Source organism: Lipotes vexillifer, unplaced genomic scaffold (genome assembly GCF_000442215.2).
Source record: "Lipotes vexillifer unplaced genomic scaffold, Lipotes_vexillifer_v1.1 scaffold98, whole genome shotgun sequence".
In the NCBI taxonomy this organism is placed as follows: domain Eukaryota; kingdom Metazoa; phylum Chordata; class Mammalia; order Artiodactyla; family Lipotidae; genus Lipotes; species Lipotes vexillifer.
In genome coordinates this window covers 1,825,704-1,846,626 of record NW_006799611.1, presented here as the reverse complement: position 1 = coordinate 1,846,626, position 20,923 = coordinate 1,825,704, and the positions used below count along the sequence as shown (strand labels likewise).

At 54.7% G+C, this 20,923-nt stretch overlaps 2 protein-coding genes across 3 annotated transcripts in view; both read left to right on the top strand.

The window, feature by feature from the left end:
* Positions 1-2,349, top strand: part of AK1 (adenylate kinase 1) — a 10,117-nt gene extending 7,768 nt beyond the window's left edge. The window contains exons 6-7 of one of the 2 annotated variants that reach the window (XM_007471744.1): positions 1,672-1,863; positions 2,109-2,349. In XM_007471744.1, coding sequence (XP_007471806.1) covers positions 1,672-1,863; positions 2,109-2,177 — 261 coding nt within the window. In that variant the 3' untranslated portion in view covers positions 2,178-2,349. The remainder of the gene's footprint in view (positions 1-1,671; positions 1,864-2,108) is intronic. The other variant, XM_007471743.1, reaches the window with a different exon arrangement.
* Positions 2,350-13,272: 10,923 nt separating this feature from the next.
* The window catches only part of ENG (endoglin), a 28,866-nt gene continuing 21,215 nt past the window's right edge, over positions 13,273-20,923 (top strand). The window contains exon 1 of the mRNA XM_007471742.1: positions 13,273-13,339. Within this exon, the coding sequence (XP_007471804.1) occupies positions 13,273-13,339 (67 nt within the window). The remainder of the gene's footprint in view (positions 13,340-20,923) is intronic.

Sequence of the window (20,923 nt, the reverse complement as noted above, 5' to 3'; positions counted from 1 at the left end):
GAAAGAGTGAGCCTTGAGGATGAGGGCTCTGGGCTGCCTGGCACGGGTGTCCCCCAGGAAGACTTCCCACAGTGGGGGAGCACCTCACTCAAACACACACATGTGCAGGCATATGTGCCCACAGGCATACAAGCACACGTACATGTGCACACAGGTACAGACACATACACATGCACAAGGCCAGAGGCATATGCACACATATACACAGGCATGTAATGTACACACACGCACACTCATGCAACGTGTGTGCACAGATGCAGTACATCCAGATACAGGGACGCACAGAGATGCACACACATACACCAATGCACACACATACACCAATACCTCTGATGTCACAGGCCATATGGGGGAAACAGATGAAACTGCAAGTGCCTAGGAGGAGGGAGAGGTCTGCTGACCTCTAAGGGTGGGTGTGGGCTCAGGGAGGGCTTCTCGGCAGCGGGAATGCCTGCGGGGAGGACCGGGCATCTTAGGGGGCTGGGGCAGGACAGACCTCCATCCCCATTGCCTGTCTCTGTGAGGCTGGGCCATCTTTGGGCTTCCATAGCTTTGAGCCTCACCCAGAGGGAGGATATTATATTCCTTGACCTCAAAATGGCTGCAAGACCTCAAGAAAGTGTCTGTCCTGGTCTGGGCCTCAGTTTCCCTATCTATGCAATGGGGATTGGCTGGGTTTCCTTCAGACTAGGAGGCCATGGACCCTGAGGTCAGATGCCAGGCAGCCCTGAGGCACGTCCTGATGTACCAGATGCAAGATGTTGCCTCAGGCCCTCAGGGTCACATCTAGAAAATGTGGTTAATGAAAGTTAACCCATCCCTCCTGGGGCCGTTGTGAGTGCTACTGTGCGGGCTGGGCACCTGGTCTTCTTGGCTCTGGACACCAGGGGGCGCCTGGGCCTCACCGAAGGAGGACTGGTCGGCCTTCTGGCCCTTCCAAATCTTCCCCGCGGATGAAATGCTTATTGCAATGACAGGGACATTGTTCAGAACCCCCAGAGCTCAGCAGGCCCTCGCCCCTTCACTCAGCCCTCCTCATTCTTTTGTCAAGTTCATATCCAGCCTTGCAGGTATAAGACTCACCTACCTGCCCTTGGGGGCTCCAGGCCTGGCTGGGAGAGGGACCTTAAGTAAATAACCAGAGGCCCTCCTGAGACAAACTCAAGGCAGAAGTAAAGGGGGACTGGAAGCGTGTGTCCCAGAAAGCTGGGATGGGGGGGGGCATCTGCAAAGACTGTCCTAGAGGAATGAGATTTTAGCTCAAATCTGAAGGCGAGCACTTGGTATTGAGGGAAAGGGTTCCTGGCCAAGGTTCCCGGCATGAGCAAAGGCCTGGCAAGGGAGGAGGTGGATGAGAGCCCAGACCACAGACAGTCCGTGTGGCTGAAGCCAAGAGAGCAAAGGACTGAGACGCACGAGATGAGGAGGGTGGGAAGAGTAGGTCAGGTAAGGAGTTAGGACTTTCTCCTGAGGGCACTGGGGAGCCAAGGAAGAGGTCTGAGCAGGGGAGGGGCAGGGCAGATTGGTTTTAGGAAGGTCCCTCAGGCTGCCTTGCGGGAAGGGCTTGAAGGTCTGAGTGGGTCTCAGTGGGGCCTCAGCAGTGGGAAGATGGGGAGGAGATGGCCCCAGGGGGCAGGAATGAGGCCCCTGTAAATAGTGCCCCGCCTGCAGATCGGACATCCCACGCTGCTGCTGTATGTGGACGCAGGCCCTGAGACCATGACCAAGAGGCTCCTGAAGCGTGGAGAGACCAGCGGACGTGTGGACGACAATGAAGAGACCATCAAGAAGCGCCTGGAGACCTACTACAAGGCCACAGAGCCCGTGATCGCCTTCTACGAGAAACGTGGCATCATCCGCAAGGTGCGGGCCTGAGGGGGCCCTAGGCCACCTGGGTCTTTGCCTGGCTTGGCCTCAAATTGCTGTGACCTTGGGCCAGCCCTCCTGTCTGGGCCTTGGTTTCCCCACTGGTTGGATGAGGGGCTGCTGCCCACTGTGGCTGGGTTCGGGGAGCCTGGCCTGGCTTCCGGGAGAGGTCAGCCCCCTGCCTCGGTGGAGCCCACCCAGCCTTCCCCGGCATCCTGCCCTCATGGCCCATCTCCCCACAGGTCAATGCCGAAGGCTCCGTGGACAGTGTCTTCTCCCAGGTCTGCACCCACCTGGACGCCCTCAAGTAGCAAAGCTGGAACCCCTTCTCCAGCTCAGAGCCCGGCCCCACCCTCGTCCTGACTCAAGGCCTTCCCAGCCTGAGCTCAGCTCTTCCACCCTGCCCGGCTGGAGCACAGGCAGAGGAAGCCTCTTTATCCTGTTTTCATGGACAGCCGAGCACTAAAGGAATTTCCAAGGACATTCAGTTTTACTCCTTTTTCTTTGATTCCATCAGGGATGATTCACATGGCGTGGCCGCCCCAGCCTTGAGTCCCCAGCCCCTCCCCTTCCCGTTCCTCTTTGGGCCCCTCAGCCCACCTCAGCCGGCGCCCCTCTCCTAGCTCCGTTGGAAGACGCAGGGCCCTTCCTTACACATGGCGCGCTGGGCCTGGACTGTGCCAGGCCTGGGGACACTGGGTGACTGAGGAGTGGTCCTGAATCTCAGGTACTCGTGGTCAGGCAGAGCTGGGCCCTGGCCTGGGTTCCTCTGCATCCTTGTCGTGTGGCCTTGGTCCTGAGCCCCTTAGCTCTCCGAGCGTGTTTTCTGTCCCGAACCCCTGCTGGGGACTGGGCTGGAGCAGGCAGCGTGGTCATGGGCTGTGGGAGGGCTTCCTGGGCAGTGGGGGCAGCACACATCAGCTGGCCGAGTGGGCAGCGAATTGGCCTCCTTGGTGCAAGAAGCTTTGAGGGTCCGGAAAGGGCATCGGGATTGAATGGGGGGATCATGGTCAGGGGTGCCTCCCTGATGAGGTGAGACCTGAAGGATATCCCACCATGTGGTCCTGGACAGGTCACAACCTGCCCTTCCTGAGCCCACTTCCAAATCTGAATTAGGATCAGTGCCCCCTCCCCCCAACCCTCCCCCACGGTTAGGATGAAAACACACTGAGCAAGGGGTGTGGGTGGTCAGTTACCGTGGCCTGTGGGACCGGAGACCAGAGCAGCCTCAGGGAGGTGCAGGGCTGGGGTGCTTTGGGGCCGCCCCGGAATCCCCTGGTGAGAACCATCTTCCCTCTTCTGTTCTCTTTCACTCTTTGACCTTATCAAGGAGAAAGTCTCCACTGGTGCTCACGTGTCCCTAACACCTGTCCCAAGCCCAGCTGGCTCCCTTTAAAGCCAAGAGAGCCTTCAGCAGGGCATCCCCAGCTGGAACAAAATCCTGTGCGGGGCTGAGGGTGCCCCTGTGTGTCCCCTTCTACCTACAGCAAGTGCTGCTGGTTTTCCATTTACAGTAGTTATTTAAACTTTCCTTTAAAATAAACTTATTTAAGTTTTAAAAGATGAGTCTATTGAAAGAAGAACACGAAATCAATAAATGATAGCACAGGGGAGATGGGTTCTAGAAGGCAGGCATCATGCGGCCCTGGATGGGGTGCGGGCCGAAGGTCTCTGCAGCTGGTCTTTCTGTGCCCCGTGCCACCTGGGGCGCGCCGGGAAGCCCCAACTCACTCTGTGACCGCCCACGTCGGGGTCTCCAAGTGGCATCTGTCAAACTGGGCTAAAACACGCGCACACGCATGCACACACACACTCGCGCACACACACGTCCTCTGTCGAGGTTGTCATGATCAGCGCAAGGATGAGTGGAAAAACATGCCCCCAAGATGATAAAAAGCTAAGAGAAATCCACCTGACAAAATTGTCTTCAATATCTTCATTTTTTAAAATTACAGCTTCATTAATTCAGGTGTGTCTTCAGTTTATAAAAACCTAAGCTGACCCAAACTATTCACCATGGAATCACTTTATTCACTAAAGAAAAAAAAAACCTTGAAAACTTGAAAAAAAACACAAAATGTTTAACAGCTCCAGTAACTACCACCACCCCATCCTTGCCACTGCGAGCCTCCCTTTGAGGGTTTCCTCAGTTCACGTTTCCGGAGCAATGGCTATGCTGGCAAAAGATGGGGTCGTGAGCCCCCAGCCTGCTGTGCTGTGGCTCCCAGAAGGAGGGCAGCCGTATTCACAAAATTCCATCCCACCTACTGAACCCAGACCAGCTCTGAGCAGCTCAGTGCACAGAGCTCAGAGGAGCCCCTGGTAGTGGGAGTTGCCTTGAACTGGAACTCTGGAGTGGGGCCTTGAGGGTACAGAGGAGTTTGCTTCACCGTGAGACAGAGGGCATGGAAGGGCGGAGGGAACAGCTCTGCGGAGCGTCAAAGGTGGAGAGGACCAGTTGTGGGGAGGGCTGAGGCCTTAGAGGGACAGGAGTGCAGGCTAGAGGCAGGATGGTGGGTGGTGGGCAGCCAGGCTCTCAGGGCCTTGAATGCTGACTCAAGTATCAAGTCTTTCCCCTAAGAGCAATGGGAAGCTCAGAGAGAGCTTTGTTTTTCAATGAAAAATTTCAGACAAAGTGAAAATTGGAGGAAATAATATAATGCACACCCACATACCCATCACCGAGATTTCGTAATTGGTAGCATTTTCCCATACTTCATTGTTTTTACTTTCGCCAAAAGCTGTTTTAAAGTAAATTACAGATGAGAACATTTCACCACTGAAGTCTGGCTTCAGCGTGACCCTCCAATAAATCAGGACACTTTCCTATCTAACCACAACTCAGAGGTCCAGGAACACTAAGTTACAGTAACATTGTGATAGGTAATAATCAGACCACATGCAATTTTCCCCAGGTGTCCCCAAAATGTATCTTTGGTCAAAGCGGGACGCTATCCAGGACCACACACTGCATTTGGTTGTGTTGTACATTAAACCCCTTTAACCTAGAACGCCCTTTCTACTCTTTGACATTGGCCTGTGACGGGATCAGCTGTCCTGCAGAAAATTCTTCCTTCCAGATTTGTCTGTTGCTTCTTCGTGGCAGTGTTTAACTAGCTGCCCTGTCCCCTGAATTTATTGTAAACTGGAAGTTAGTTGTAGTCTTCGTAGATGCGAGTGAAGCCTTTGGGGCAGGAATACCTAATAGGCGAGGCTCAGGAAGGGTTTTTAAACCGGGCAGGATAGTCAGATCTGCAGCGCTTCCAGCTTCAACCTGCACACACATCTCCTTGGGGTCTTATTAAAAAGCTGATTCTGGGGCTTCCCTGGTGGTGCAGTGGTTGAGAGTCCACCTGCCGATGCAGGGGACGTGGGCTTGTGCACCGGTCCGGGAGGATCCCACATGCCACGCAGCGGCTGGGCCCATGAGCCACAGCCGCTGAGCCTGCGCGTCCCGAGCCTGTGCTCTGCAACGGGAGAGGCCACAACAGTGAGAGGCCCGCGTACCGCAAAAACAAACAAACAAACAAACAAAAAACAAAAAGCTGATTCTGATTCAGCAAGTCTGGTTTTGGGGGGAGGCCCCAGCTGCTGGTCTGAGGCCCGTACTTTGAGGAGCTCAGAGAGAAGCTGCTCTGTGGAGGCGGAAGCCCAGGGAGGGCGAGGGAGGAGGGGGCATCTCTAGGGTCAGCGTGTGCTCAGCCCCTAGTGGTGGGCTGGAACAGCGGCATGGCATTGGATCTGAGAGAGCAGAAGCTGTCATACTCTTGAGGTCTCTGGGGACACTCCAGGCTTGTCCCAAGATGTTGGAACATTCTAACCATCCAGAGGACTGGTACAGTGCCTCTGTAACTTCAGGGTCTCAGACAGGGTGGGCTCCCAGATAGGGAGGTGTCCTCAAATGCCTCCCGTGTACTGAGCCCCCAAGTCTTGGCCTCGGGGCTCCTGAGGGCCTGGCCGGAGGCACTGAAGTGGGAGAGGAAGGAAGCGGAAGCGGGGAGCAGAGGAGGCCAAGGCTGTCGCCTCCCAGACGCGAGAGGGGCCTCGAGTAAACAGGAAGGCCTGGCGGCTCCACAGTAGTGGGGGCTTTGGAGGGGGGTGCAGAGCCCTACTGGACATGCGCAGCAGGCGAGCACAGGGCTTCCTCTCTGGCAAGCAGACCCAGAGAGGTTGTGTGGCTTGCCCCAGGTCACACAGCGAGGCAGGGGCACAGGACTAGACCCTCGCCTGCCTCTCCTGCTTCTGCCCCCATCCTGGGGTTCTGGTGCAGGGTCTCCTGCCTCTGCTTCCCACTGTGGTTCATGGGGTGCTGGACAGTCTCTGCCCTTCTTGGGCCTCAGTTTCTCTTCCTATGAACTCAGAGTCCCTACAACTCAGAGGTTCTAGAATCCTGGCCCAGTGGAATCCTTCTGCCTCCTAGGTGGTCTTCACGGCTTCTCTAGACCTTGGGCATCGCTGGGTTTTATCAAGAAGATCAACATCATCCAGGAGGCGGCAGGTACCAGGACCTTTTCTCGGGGAAAGAGAGGGAGACTTTGAGGGATTTCCCTCTTCTAGAATAGAGTCTGGCAGGACCACTGACCCTGGTCACCTCCCTGTATCCTTGGGGAGTCATTTGCCCTCTTCAGAGACCCTGTCCCTGGGCTCAGAATGCCCCCAACACCCACACCCTGGAGACTCAGAATCACAACCTATGAGACCCCAGGCTGTGTAGCCCAGTGGTTAAGTCCATTCATTCATTGCATGAGCACTTACTGAACGCCTGTCGTGGGCCAGGCACTATGCTAAGCGATGGGGATTCAGCAGCAAACAAAGCAAGACCCTTGCCCTCATGGAACTTCTGTTGTAAAGAGGGAGGGAGACAGAATAAACAATATATAGTATGTCAGATGGGGACATGCGCCCAAGGTCCAATTGCTGGTGTGGGGAGAGGGCTATTTACAATGTGATGGGAAACCCTCACTGCCTGTGCGACATTTGATCTGCAACTTAAAGGATGAGGAGCAAGACCCGTGGTTACCTAGGGGGACAGTGTTTCAGGGAGAGGGAACAGCAAGTGCAAGGGCCCTGAGGTGGGCATGTGCTTGGTACGTTCAAGGAACAGCAAGGATGCCAGCTGCAGTGGATTGAGCGAGTTGGGGAAGAGAAGAGGTCGAAGAGGGGACAGGGGTGGGGAACCTCGAGGGCCATTTAAGGGGCTCTGCCTTTTACACTGAGTGACATGGTTGCCTGAAGTGGGCACTGAGCAGAGGAGGGATGGAACTTGACTTGGTTTTAACGGATTCCCTTTACTGTGTACAGAATGGGCTGGGAGCAAAGGTGGAAGCCAGAAAGCCCACTGAGGCGGTGACTGCTATATTCCCAGAGGTGCTGGTGGTGACCAGAGCGGCAGCTGTAGGGTGGTGGGAACCCCACAAACAATGGGAATTTGGGGGGAGGAGACAACAGGATTTACTTATAGGTTGGATGAGGGGCATAACAGAAAGAGTCAAGGTCACCCTTAAGGCTTGAGCAACGAGAGGAGGGAGCTGTCATGGTATGAGATGGGGAGACTGAGGCAGGAACAGTTGGCAGAGGACGAATAGAGCCCAGTTTTGGATGTGTGAAGTGTGAGTTGCTTATTAAGAGCCTAGAGCCTGGGGGAGAGTTCTGGCTAGAGACACAAAGCTGGGAGCCACCAGTATATGGATGGTACTTAAAGCTACTTGCCTGGGCTTCCCTGGTGGCTCAGTGGTTAAGAATCCACCTGCCAATGCAGGGGACACGGGTCCGAGCCCTGGTCCGGGAAGATCCCACAGGCCGCGGAGCAACAAACCCATGTGCCACAACTACTGAGCCTGCACTCTAGAGCCCACGAGCCATAACTACTGGGCCTGCATGCCACAGCTACTGAAGCCTGCACACCTAGAGCCTGTGCTCTGCAACAAGAGAAGCCACCGCAACAAGAGAAGCCACCGCGATAAGAAGCCCGCGCACCACAATGAAGAGTAGCCCCTGCTCGCCGCAACTAGAGAAAGCCCGCGTGCAGCAAGACCAAAAATAAAAATAAATAAAATAAATAAATAAGGACAGACCTTGAGTTAGCGGCCTCCTGTTTGCCCCCCAGATGCACGCTCCGTCCCAATGGACACATCTACCTCCTCTCAGCCAAAAATAAATAAATAAATTTAAAATAAATAAATAAATAAAGCTATTTGTCTGGATAAGGGCATCCAGAACAGTCCTTCTCAAACTTTAATGTGCACGTGAATGCCCTAAGGATACTGATGAAAGGCAGGTTCTGATTCAGCAGGTGTGGGGCAGGGCCTGAGAGAAGCTCCCAGGAGATACTAAGACTCCTGGCTGTCCAGTGGTTAAGACTCTGCACTTCCACTGCAGGGGGCGCGGGTTCGATCCCTGGTCAGGGAACTAAGATCCCACATGCCACATGGTGTGGCCAAAAAAAGAAAAAAAAAAAAAAAAAGACTACACTTTGAGTAGCGAGCATCTAGGGCATTATATTCTATGGCCAAGACCCATGGGTGGGCAATGAAATCAATAGGGTGGCTAGTGATTAGTATCTGAAAGAAAATGGAACAGGGTGGATGTACCTCATAAGGGTATATATACCTATATATAGGTTCACAAAATGTTTGTTTTAATTCTTTGAGCCTAAATCCCAGGGTTTGTGCTGGGACATGACATCATGGTCACAAAGATTTGAGAAAACCTGACTTGGGAGTGAGGATAAACAGAGAAGGGAAGAGACCCAGGGTCCAAGCATGGGAGGATGGGGAGGGACCAGTGAAGAGACGGATAAGGTGACCAGGGAGGTGGGAGGAAAACCAGGATGGAATGTTCTGGAAGCCAAGGGAGGAAAGAAAGGCCCAGATTTGAATTATCCTCTGCTTCTCCTCAGCCCTGTTGTCCTGCACACCTGAGCCTCAGTTTCCTCCATTGTAAGATGGGGACATGACGGTCTCAGCCCATTAAAGTGGCCGTGAGGTGGCACTTGGCATAGGGCAAGTGTGTGAGTGGTGCAGTGATTCTGACTCTTGTCCTGGGCTTTGAGCTCCCCCAGGCCAGTAGGCTGGCCTCCCACTGCACACAGGAAGAAACTGAGACCCAGAATATGTTAAAGTCTTGCCTGAAGCCACAAGGGCAGAGCCTGGATACCCTGTGGCTCCCAGACCAGTGCCCTCTTTCCCCTGTACCCACTTTTTCCCTTGCCCATGTGGGTCTGGCCCTGTTCTTTTCGACAGCCACTGGCTCCAGGCCGGTGCTGGAGACGGACTGCCGCCTGGTCGGGGGAATCCCTGGGGGCCGCCTAAAATTCCTCCAGTGGCCGGTGGCCAGGGTACACGTGCTCCATCCCTTCCTGCAGCCCCGGCCTTCCCGGCCAGCCAGGGGGAGGAAGGAGTGGAATTTGTGTACCTGCCCACGGTGGGGCCCAGGCACAGACGTTTGGCTATTGGCCACGTCTCTTTGGCGTATGGATAGGCAGGCGGCACCCGAAAATGTCTGTATCAGTCAGAGCCCCAGCAGGAAACAGATGGCACGTTCCAGTGGGATAATTTGAGAAGAGTTTGATGAAGTGTCTGTTGACACAGGTGTGGGCAGGGTGGAGGGAAACCACAGGGGACAGTGCAGAAGCCCGGGGCTGGCAGCGGCCGTGGGCCATGACCATCCTTGGCCTGAAGGGCTTTGTGGAGAGGGCCAGGTCAGGGCTGTGGTCTTCAGTGCAGGGAGGCCACCAATTTGCAGTGATCCTGCAGGGAAGGCACCAGAGGGACAAATCCTCCACCTCCTTCCCCTCTCTGAACTGTGCAGGGCTGAGAGGAGGTAGATGTGTCCATTGGGACGGAGCGTGCATCTGGGGGGCAAACAGGAGACCACTAACTCAAGGTCTGTCCCTGCCTGTGAAACAGTGTGACCGTGCAGCTTCCTGGGGACAGGCAGCGCAGTCCCAGCCTGGCCTCTTCCACTGGGAAACAGGAGCGAGGCTTACCTCTCTGTGCCTCAGTTTCCCTATGCCTCCATGGCCCCAGTCCCTGCCTTACCTTCCAGAGCACTTCATGATTTCAAGGGCCAAAGAGTCCTGGCTCTGTGCTGGGGACACAGAGGCGCAGAGGCATCAAAAGCCCCTGCCCTCGAGGGGCTTCTAGTCGAGTGGAGAGACCTACATAGCACGACTCACACAAGCGGGAGTGGGGGAGGCCCACGGTGCTGTGGGAGCTTCGGGGTGACCGCCTCTCCATCCCAGGGGGGTCCCAATCTCTTCCTTCCTCCACCAGGTGTCTGGGGTCAGGGCTCCAGGCCCTCCTGTGCTGCCTATAGATTTTTCTTTCCCTGGAAGTTTGCTGCATGTTCTTCCTGTGTCCACCTGCAGCCTCTCCTGCTTTCAAGGGAACCCAGTGGGTCTTGTTTACAACGTGGGAGGGGTTGGATTGTGCAGCATGAGGGTGGGAGGGAGGGAGGTTTGAGAAGGGCCTCCTATGGGGTCCATGTTATGGCCTCAGATACCCCAACGCCCATTCTGGACCACAATCCCCCTTACCCAGTGACATCTGTCCTCTCCAGATTCAGCTCAGATGGGATCAGCAGGGGAGGAGCTGAGCTGGGAGCCAGGCAGTCCTGGGGTCTCCAGCCGGGGGTCTCCCAAACCTCAGGAGGCCTTGGGCTCCTCCTCTGTCAATGGTGTGACTTAGGGGTGGCTGTGAGGATTCAGAGCTGATAAGGTGAACGCCTAGGGCGGGGCAGAGGGAGAGTTCAGCCCCAGGGAACTGGAGTAGCTAACTGTCCCTGGGGCACAGACACTGGTAGGGGGGCCTGGGAAACCTCACCCAACCTTCCCCTATTGAAGCCACCCTTTGCCTCGTGGCACCCACCTCCCCATCTCCGTGGCTGCAGGAAAAGACAGAGGAGCTGCCACTCTCGGGCTGCCGCTTTGGGGTGGCCCCGTCCTCCCTGTCACGGCCTTCCTGGCCTGCTGGGCCGAGATGGGTCTCCTATGAGCCCACACTCATGCCTGGCCGGGAACTGGCCATGCAGCCAGCCGCAGGGCGGGGCAAGAGAACCCTCCCTCCCACCCTGCCCCATTCCCCACCCAAGGAGCCACACCCACCCTTCCCACCCGGGGGTCAGCTTCTGCAGACACAAACACACTCCTGCTCTGCCCTCCGCTCCCTTCAGAGGCAGCCAGGGCTCCCACCTTCTCCTCCTTCCCCGGGCTTCAATTTCTCCATCTGTGACCAACACAGTATAAAGAGAAAAAGCCCTGGCTCCATCCCCGCTGCGGGTCCCGCCAGCACACACCAAGATTTGTCTTCTCAAAGCCTGCTCTGCCAGCACCTTCTGCTCTAGAACCCTTCATGACTCCCCATGGCCTTCAGGAGAAAGCCCTGGCATTCAAGGTCCCCCTCCCAGAGCAGGGCCAGAGTCTGCCCCTCCAGGCTTCCCGTCACCACCACACCCCTGCTTGTCCCATGGTGGTCAGGCCACTTCTTGCCTCTATGCCTTTGCTCAGGCTGGTCCCCAGCCCGACATGCCCTCCTCACCCTTCCTTCTCTCCCCACCCCCAACTTGCCCAGACCTCCACAGGCCAGGCCTAAATGCCACCTCCTCCAGGCAGCTCAAGCTTCCTCCTCTGAGCTTCCTTGGGCCTGACCCTAAAGTGCCACATGTGACCAGCACCATGGTAGGCATGTAGTTGGCTCTTACTGTTTGCAAAACAAACAAGGGACAGTTCTGGGATTGTCTCCCAGGCTCAGGGAGCACTGATGGGTGAGCGCTTCCTGAGTGCCAGGCCCAGGGCTCTGCGCAGCAGTGCCCCGACCCATGGAAACCTCACAACAGCCTGGTGAGGAAGGCATCATCGTGCCCACTTTACAAACAGGATGACTGGCTCGAGATCTCACAGCTCAGAGCAAGCACGGCAGGGTCTTGAACGTCAGAAATGCCATTAAAGGGACTTCCTTGGTGGCGCGGTGTTTAAGAATCCTCCTGCCAGATACAAGAGGGAAGAGATATAGGAACATATGTATATGTATAACTGATTCACTTTGTCATAAAGCAGAAATTAACACACCATTGTAAAGCAATTATACCCCAATAAAGATGTTAAAAAAAAAAAAAGAATCCTCCTGCCAATGCAGGGGACACAGGTTCAAGCCCTGGTCTGGGAAGGTCCCACATGCCTCAGAGCAACTAAGTCCGTGCGCCACAACTACTGAGCCTGAGCTCTAGAGCCCGCGAGCCACAACTACTGAGCCCGTGTGCCACAACTACTGAAGCCCACGTGCCTAGAGCCCGTGCTCCACAACAAGAGAAGCCACCGCAATGAGAAGCCCCCTCACCGCAATAAAGACCCAACACAGCCAAAAAAAAAAAAAAGCCATTGAAGTGTGTCCCACCCCTCCCCCCACACACACGCTTTCATTTAGGGCTGTCATTTGTCCCTGAAGTATTTTCCAGCCATGGAGGGGACAGACAGAAAGTGGCCCTCTGCCTGTCCCCTGTCCTCTCTGGGCCCTGAGACCTCAACCCCAGCTGCCATGCTGTGCCAGTTTTGGAGTGTTCCTCCCTTATCCTGGGCCTCAGGTTCCCTGTTTACAAAACAAAGGAACGCCAGCCGGGTGTCACACTTATGTAAGCCGCCTTTGGTGCCCGATGAGACCTGTTCAAATTCCAGCTCCACCATCTTCTTGGGCCAATAATCTCATCTCTGCAGGCCTCTGTCTTCTCATCTGCAAAATGGGAACAGTGAGTACATGGAGCAGAGTTCCACATGAAGCACCTTGGCCAGGCCTGGCCCCTGAAATTTCCCCTTGGTGGGCTGTTGGGGTGATTCTTTTCATCTGCCCCCTGGGGGCTGCCAGATGCACCCCACCAGCCAGCCCTGGACAGGGTGGGATGGGAGGTTGGGTGTGTGGGGAGACGAGCCTGGAGCCTGGGTCCTCCCACCCCACTGCCTCCCCCACGCCCCAGGGCCCCCCACCCAGCGACAAAGCCCGTGGCACTTCCTCTCCCCGCCTGGCAGGCCGCCTGGCCCGGCCCCTTGTCTAAGGAAGCGCATTTCCTGCCTCCCCAAGCCAGGCTGATGAGCCGGGAGCTCCGCACTGCTGACGCTCAGACCCCAGCCTCCATCCGCATCCACAGGCCGTGACTGCTGCCGCCGTCCACAGGAGCCCCGCAGCCCCTCCCCGCTCAGCCCTTGGCCAGCGACCCCCGGCCTGGCCCCGCGCCCCCGTGCCCACTTCTCCTGACCCCTTGGCCGCCACCTCAGAAGGCTGGAGCAGGGACGCCGTCGCTCCAGCTGCCTGCTCCCCTTGGGTCCCCACGAGAGCCCACGCCGGCCCCGGCACCCGCCTGCAGCCCTGCCCCTGGACACTGGCTAAGGCCCAGCGCACAGATCCCCAGGTGGACAGCATGGACCGCGGCACGTTCCCCCAGGCCGTTGCCCTGCTGCTGGCTCTCTGCAGCCTCGGATCCACAAGTAGGTGTCCAGGGACCCGGGGTGGGGAGACTTGGCCCCCAGGGCACAGACCAGGCCCCAAGTGTTCCAGGCCTCCTCTGTGTGTCCCGATCTCACGTCCAGTGGAGCTGTCCTGGGACGTTTGGACAGCCCAAGACAGATGCCACGGGGTGACCAACCATCCCGGTTTGGCAGGACAAAGATCTTTCAGCCCTAAAAGTCTCAGGCAAACAGGGATGAGTTATTTACCTTAACTCTGGCTACTCTGGCTTCTGCCCTCCCAGCTACATCCAGTTTCTCCCCAAGAAGCCCAGGTCCCAGAGTGCTGTGCAGCCCCTGGAGACTCTCCTGCCTTCTCTGGGCCTTAAGTTTCCCATCTGAGGAACGTGTGGGATGGGAGGAGGTGTGCGGCCTCACAGTCAGATCGTGGGCTCTGGGTTCAAATCTCATGTCATTATTTCCTCGCAGTGTTATCTCGGGCTCTGAGCTGAGTGGGGATGGTAGGAGAACTCCCCTTGGGGCTGTTGGGAAAGTCGGTGGTGAGGCAATGCTTGTAGAGAGAGGCAGGCTGGTTGTTTCTGTGTTGTTGTTGTTTAAGGATTAGTTTTAAATTCCTCTACCCTCACCTTCCCCGGATCTGTGAATGGCTCCCAGAACCCTTCGGATGCGGTGCTCTCTCTGCTTCTCTACTCCGCAAAAAGAGTACAAGATGCGGGCACAGGCCCAGACGAGGTGTTCTGCGGAGGCTCCTCAGCCTGGGGGCTTCTCCAGGTGGTCTTGGACTCTGCTGTCTTCTGAAATGAGCAGATGGGGGGCAGTGACTCCCAGCCCCTCATCCCACTCACTGTGGGCCTCGCTGTGCCCTGCCTCTCATCCACCTAAAGCCCCAGGACAGCCCTGTGGACACCCCTTCACCTCCGGCACATCCAGGACCTCCTTAAAGGATCGGGGGTGGGGGGGTGAGCATGGGAACAGCAGCAGTGGTGGCCACCCCCTCCCCACCCTACCGTAACCCCGCAGCATTTGAAAGTCCCTAACCCTTGATCTCTAAAGCTCTTACCACTGCCTCACTGATAGACAGGAATGAGTCTCAGACATTAAGTGACCCAGCAGGGATTTGCCCCAGGCCTGGGCCTCCCCTGAGCATTTGTTCCTGACCTCGGGTGATACAGCGACCCCTCTTGATACAGCTCCTAGTCACCCTGCAAGACTGTGGCCTTTATTGCCCCATTTTACAGGAGGGGAAGTGGAGGCTGTGACCTGCTAAGTTCACACAGCTCAGACAGAAGCCCTACCTGAGCTCCACGATAGGCCCCCAGGCCACCCTGCCTTTCTCCCACCTCCCCCCAACATTCTAGCTTGATAACACTCTCTTCCTCTAGGTTATCAGAGAAAGATCCTCGAAGCTCTTTAGGGCCTGGTTTTATAGGATCAAAGGCACTGGTGTGCTGGCGAATAATGAACAGCGGACTGGGGGGTGGGGTGGGGTAACATTTGTCAATATCCACGGTATAAATGTTCCCACAGGGCTGATTTCAGGCTATCAACTCAGCAGACTCAGAGTTGGGGCGGGTGCACAGTAATAAACCTTTATCTACTATTTCCACCACACAGATATTACAGACGTAGATAACTTCAAGAGCACAGATAATACAAAAGGGAATAAAATAATTAGGGAGTAATGAGGTTTGATATTTATTAACTTTTAAATATATATAATTTATTTAATTGTAAGCTTATAAAATTTAATTTTTAATAATGGCTATGTTTAAGAGCCAACTGGAAAAACTCCTGAAAATGTAACAACCTGCTTCTGCGAGCAGGTACTAGCACCCAGTGATCATAGGGCTCAAGGGCATCCCAAAGCATCCAGCCCAGCTCATCTTCAGTCTGGGAAACTGAGGCCCATGGAGGGCAGATGGGGACCAGGGCCAGGGTGTGGGAGCCAGACGTCCACGGCAGGGGAGGGGGTGGGAGTGTTAGTGACCCAGGCATCCTCATTAAAGCTGGAGGGGGTCAAAATGGGATGAAAACATGTCCCAAACGAGTCCATCCTTCTGGGAACACAGCTTGGCAGAATCTTTCAAAACCGTAACTTGTGTAACAGACTCACCTTCAGAAGTCAACCCCGTGGAGTTACTTGCCCAACTCTGTAAAGATGTGTGGTCCGTAGGTACCTGTAACAAAAACCGCACAACTGGAAACCACCCCGTGTCTGCCAGCCTGGGCCCTATGAAGTGGATGACTATGCAGTGGAACCCTACACAGCCACTACCAAGCAAAAGCTAGCTACAGATCTACATTGCTGTGGACATATGTCTAGGACACATTGTCAGGTGTGCAAACATCAATGACTCCATTTCTGTAAGAATAAAATAGTAATAATACACAATATGCACAAAGAAAATCCCCATGTCACTGTTCTTTAGCACTGGCTTCCTCTAAGAGGATTTTCATTTTCTAAGACACACATTTTTGTCATGCTGGAATTTTTTTTTAATTGAAGTATAGATGATTTACATGAATTTTTTAAAGAACAAATATGTAGAGATTTTTAAAAAGCAATTTAACCATATATTCGCTTTAGTCCACTCCTCAAAGGAAACAGATAAGAGGGGGAAAAATGACCTCCCTGGCTCCTTTATTAGTATGGGTACAGTTAGCATGCTGGTGGATTGCTTACTAGTTTTTGTCTAGCTTTTTAAGGTAATTTTAATGCAGGTGGATCAAATTCGGAAATCTTGCATACCCTTCTTATGTCCCAGAAGTTTTCTGTGTTGTCATGTGGACTCCATAACCATCCCATTGTGGTTCTAGAATAGTCTCTCCCTCAAATGTGCCATCTCATCGTTTGCCTAATGAATTCTTTATTGTTGAATACTTAGGTGGTTTCCCCTTTGGGGCCAGTTATAAATACCACTTCCATGCACGTTTTTGGTACATGCATCTTTTCCTGTATTTTGGAGTATTTCACTTGGATAGAGTCCCAGAAGTGGAGGTGCAGGGGTTCGTGGCCCATGTTGGGTGGTTGGGATCGAAGAGTGTCTCCTAAGTGTGGATAAGTGTTCGCTGGAGGATGGGGTAGAGGTGAGACTTGGAGTCTCCTGTACTGCTGGTCACATGTGTGAGGGTCTGGGACTCCCTGGAGAGGGGGGCAGGACAGGTCCTGCTAGGGATGCAGGACACAGACCACAAATATCCATCTCTTAGAGCCTGCATTGGGGCAGCTTCCCATTTGTCCGGAGGAAAGGGAGGTTGAAGCAGGAGCTGTGTGAACCAGGAGACAGTGGGTCCCTGGGGACAGTGGGGGCATGACCATTAAGGTTCTCACTTCAGCCAGATAGATGGTGATACTAAGACCCAGAGGGAGAGAAAGAATTGATGTCTCTCTCATGCGCACAGATGGGTCAGTGATGGGCCCTCTGAGGACAGGCCTGATCTATTTATTTGCTTGAGGACCTGACGAGGGATCTGGGCAAGAGGGAGGGACCTCCTCTTCTGTGTCCCCAGTGCATCAGGCAGCCCTTTGTCTCTATACCCAAGTTATAGACGAAGAAATCAAGCCTCAGGACAAGTGACAGGTCTAGGCTTCTTTTCTTCAAGCCAGCTTCTTTTCTCTGCATCTTTCGTGGCCTGGGTGGGTGTGGAAGGCTTGGAGCACTGATTGCCCTGGCTCTGGAGCAACTTCCCCCTTCTAGCTCCAGCTTTGGGGCCTCAGCCCTGGAGGCTGAAGAGGACCCTCATCCAAGGCTGAGCTGACTTCAATACCTGTGACGGGGTGGGGGTGAATGCCAGACACTCCTCTAGGCTTGTTTTGTGTACCATCAGACTTAACCTTCCCAACAGCCCAATGAAGCTGACACTCCTGTTACCCCCATTTTAAAGCTGAGGAGACTGGGGCACTGGCAGGTGAAGGAATTTGCCTGAGTAACACAGCTCAGAAATGAGCAGCTGGGGCTCAGGCCCTGGACCTAACCATACACCATAGTGCCTTAGGGAAGATGATAAGGCTCTCTCTGTCGCCAACTCCTCTCACCCCGTGCATTAGGTTTCTTTCCTACACCTGCAGTGGCTCTCCCACCTAGAGCACAACTGGATGGGTTCTTTTTTATTTGAGATTTTTTTGATGTGGACCATTTTTAAAGTCTTTATTGAATTTGTTACAGTATTGCTTCTGTTTTACGTTTTGGTTTTTTGGCCACGAGGCATGTGGGATCTTAGCTCCCCGACCAGGGAGCTACACCACCTGCATTGGAAGGCGAAGTCTTAACCACTGGACCACCAGGGAAGTCCCTGGATGGGTTCTGATGAGAAGATTTTCACAACAGGGTTTTAAAGGATGAATAGGAATTGAAGAGAAGTCGTCAAATAAAGGAAGACTATTAGTCTGGGAAAGGGCATGGCAAGGGCAAGGAACAAGGTGTGTTTGAAGGAAAAGTTCACTTCTCCCCACTGCTGGACGTAAATAACCGTGACGGCGGTTGCCAGTTCGCACACATCAGGATCCTCCTTGGCCCTGTGCATGTGTCAATTTTCCAATATTCTCACCAATTCGTTGAGGAAGGTATTTTGATGATCACCATCCCCATTCTACAGATAATAGCACTGAGGCATGGAAAGCTGGCAAGTAGCAGAATCAGGATCTGAACCTTCAGCATCTATCAGATCCCTGCACTTTTTAACTCCACTCCAGGTTGTGGAGTATGGCCTTAGCCCGCAGACATCGGGAAGCCGGAGACAGACTAGGGAAAGGAGTGTTGAGGCCTCACTGGTGGCCAGGCCCAGGGTCAGTGGTTGGGCTGGACACAGGGAAATCTCTGAGGCCACGATTGGCCCCTGAAAGGAGCAAAGGGTGGCTGGGTAACTGAAAAAGAGGGAATGCAGAAAAGATCCTTGTCAAAGAGGACTGGCCCTGGTTTCATTAAATAATCACAGCTACTGTGTCCAGAACACTTACTGGGTACCAGGCTCTGTACATGGGTTACCTCATGAAGCTGATACATAGCCTGCAAAGTGGGTGCTGGGCACTAAAGCTGGATTGTCTGGGTTCCAGTATGGGCCCTGCCACTTAACAGCTGCGTGCCCTCAGGCAGATTCTTGCACCTCCCTAACTGTTTGACACAGTTTCCCCTTGTGTCAAACGGTTATAATAACTGCACCTACCTTGTAGGAGGGCTGCTATGAGCATCAAATGAATGAACCCACGTAAAGCCACAAAACACTACCTGGCGCCCAGTAAGCGTGATAGAAGCTGTTTTGCAAATGGGGAAACTGAGGCTCAGAGAAGTTAGGCTTTTGCTCATGGTGACCAACTTTTTTTTTAATTTTTAATTTATTTTTGGCTACGTTGGGTCTTCGTTGCCGCGCGCGGGCTTTTTCCTAGTTGCAGCGAGCGGGGGCTACTCTTCGTTTTGGTGCATGGGCTTCTCATTGTGTGGCTTATCTTTGTTGCAGAGCACGGGCTCTAGGCACGTGGGCTTCAGCAGTTGTGGCTCACGGGCTGTAGAGCGCAGGCTCAGCAGTTGTGGCGCACGGGCTTAGCTGCTCCATGGCATGTGGGATCTTCCGGGACCAGGGCTCGAACCCGTGTCCCCTGCATTGGCAGGCGGATTCTTAACCACTGTGCCACCAGGGAAGCCCCAAGGTGACCAGCTTTTTTAAGAGGCAGAGCTGGGATTTCACTCAGACCATCCAGCTCCAGAGCTGGCTTTGCTTGACCATCATCCTCTCGGCCGCCCAAGGCTCTGGGGGTGGCCATTTGGAAAGCCCCAAGGTGGCTCTGTGCTTGTGGGTGGGGGAGGATAGGGAGGCGACAGAGGTGGAGAGGTGGCCCCCCAGTTGGTAAGTCTCTCACTCACCCGGTCATCCAGGGCCCCAGCGGCGCCTCTTCCAACCCAGGTCCCAGGAGCCCCAGAGTTTCCCTTGGTGCCAGGGGATTGTTTTCAGCTCTGTCTGGGCCCGCCTCTGGCTCCGGGAGACAGGCCCTGGGCGTCACACTCCCTCCTGTCTCCCCATTCTCGTCTGCGGAGTGGGGGCAGCCAGGACTCGAAAAGGCCCCAAAATAAATGGACCTCTTATCTGATCTCCCAGCCTGGCCTGTTATCTGATCATTACATAATGGCTAGGCCTGTGGCCTCTCCCGCTGGCTGACAGGCTGACGGCATGGAGGAGGTGGCCCCAGGCGGCCCCAGCAATCCGGAGGAACTGGGGTTCCTGGAAGTCTGGGGAGGGGGCAGGGTAAGTCCGAAGGGAAGGAGGAAAGCGCTGCACTAATCTGCAAGCCAGACCCTGGGTCTCGTGGGGAGAGGTAGGTCCGAGCCCGGCCCGGTCAGCCACGTGTGCTGTGAATCCGGCACATCGCCTGTCTCCGGGCCTCGGTCTCCCCATCTGTACAGGAGGACTAAGTAGCAGCCAGGAAGTCTGTCTTCACTATCAGGGACAGGGAGAGCGTGAGGGGCTTGGTGGGTCCCAAGCGGGGGGTCAGCAGCAGGTGGTGCCAGCCCTTGAGTCTACTTGAGCCTGAGATATCAGTGACCTCCCTCACAGAGACCCCTCACCTGCAGGCCACCCTGTTCCATCCACCACATCACCACCCCCCTAGGACAGTCAATTCTTCTCCCGTGGCTAAAGTCAATCAAAGAATTGTGATAAAAAGAACTGCCATACACCCTATCTCACCTCTGCGGGTTGTGTGGGTTCTATTCTTACTGTCCTTTTACTGACGAGGAAACCAAAGCCCAAAGTCAAATAGTTCGCCAAAGCAGCATCAGTTAGTAAGTGCTGGGCCTGAGATTCAAACCCGGGTCGGCCTGGCTCCAGGAACCTTGCTTTTAATGAAAATGCAGGCACTCTGGAGTCCCTGGCACATAGGACAGGGCCAGGGTGAGGATTTATCAGCCAAATGTCCTTGTCCCGGACTCATCCTTCCCAAGGTGTTGCCGGTGGGTGGCCATCTGCCGTCCTTCTCTGACCCCTGGGGGTCCTGAGCCAACCAGGCGGTGGAAGGAGGCCGGACTAGGCCAAAGACAGCCCAATAGCCCGGGATTCAGAAGAAGCCTCCCTCCCCCCTCCTCTGAGCTGGCGTCGGCTGGACGTGCGGCCAGGCCCTCCGCACCCATCTTTGATCTCCAAGAAAACAGGAAGTAAGCGCGACAAGATGGAGACACAAACTTCCAAACAGTCTCCCCTTCTCTGTCCTCCTTCCCTCCTCCAGAGCCCCCCCTTCCCTGGCACATTCCTCAGGACGAGGTGTAGGGGCCTCATTTCCTCTTCCTCCTCTGCTGGGTCAGGGTGAAATTCCATTCCCTTCCCTCAGGACCTGCGCTTCCGGGCAGCGGGCTCTGCAGCCTACTCCGGCAGCTGCCCTCTGAACCTGGGCTCACTCTGTCCGTCGGGGCCAGGAGACTCTCAACCCTCCTTGGCCCGTTCCTCCCGGCCTCCTTGAGGCATAAGAGGGGCATTTTTGTCTCCTGATCCTTTGGAGTGGACCAGCCCAGAGGCTTGGATGTGTGCACAGGTGGGTCCTGCCACACATTTAGGGTTGCCAGATGTAGCAAATGAAAATTTAGGATGCCCAGTTTAAGTTTTAATTTTGGATAAACCGTG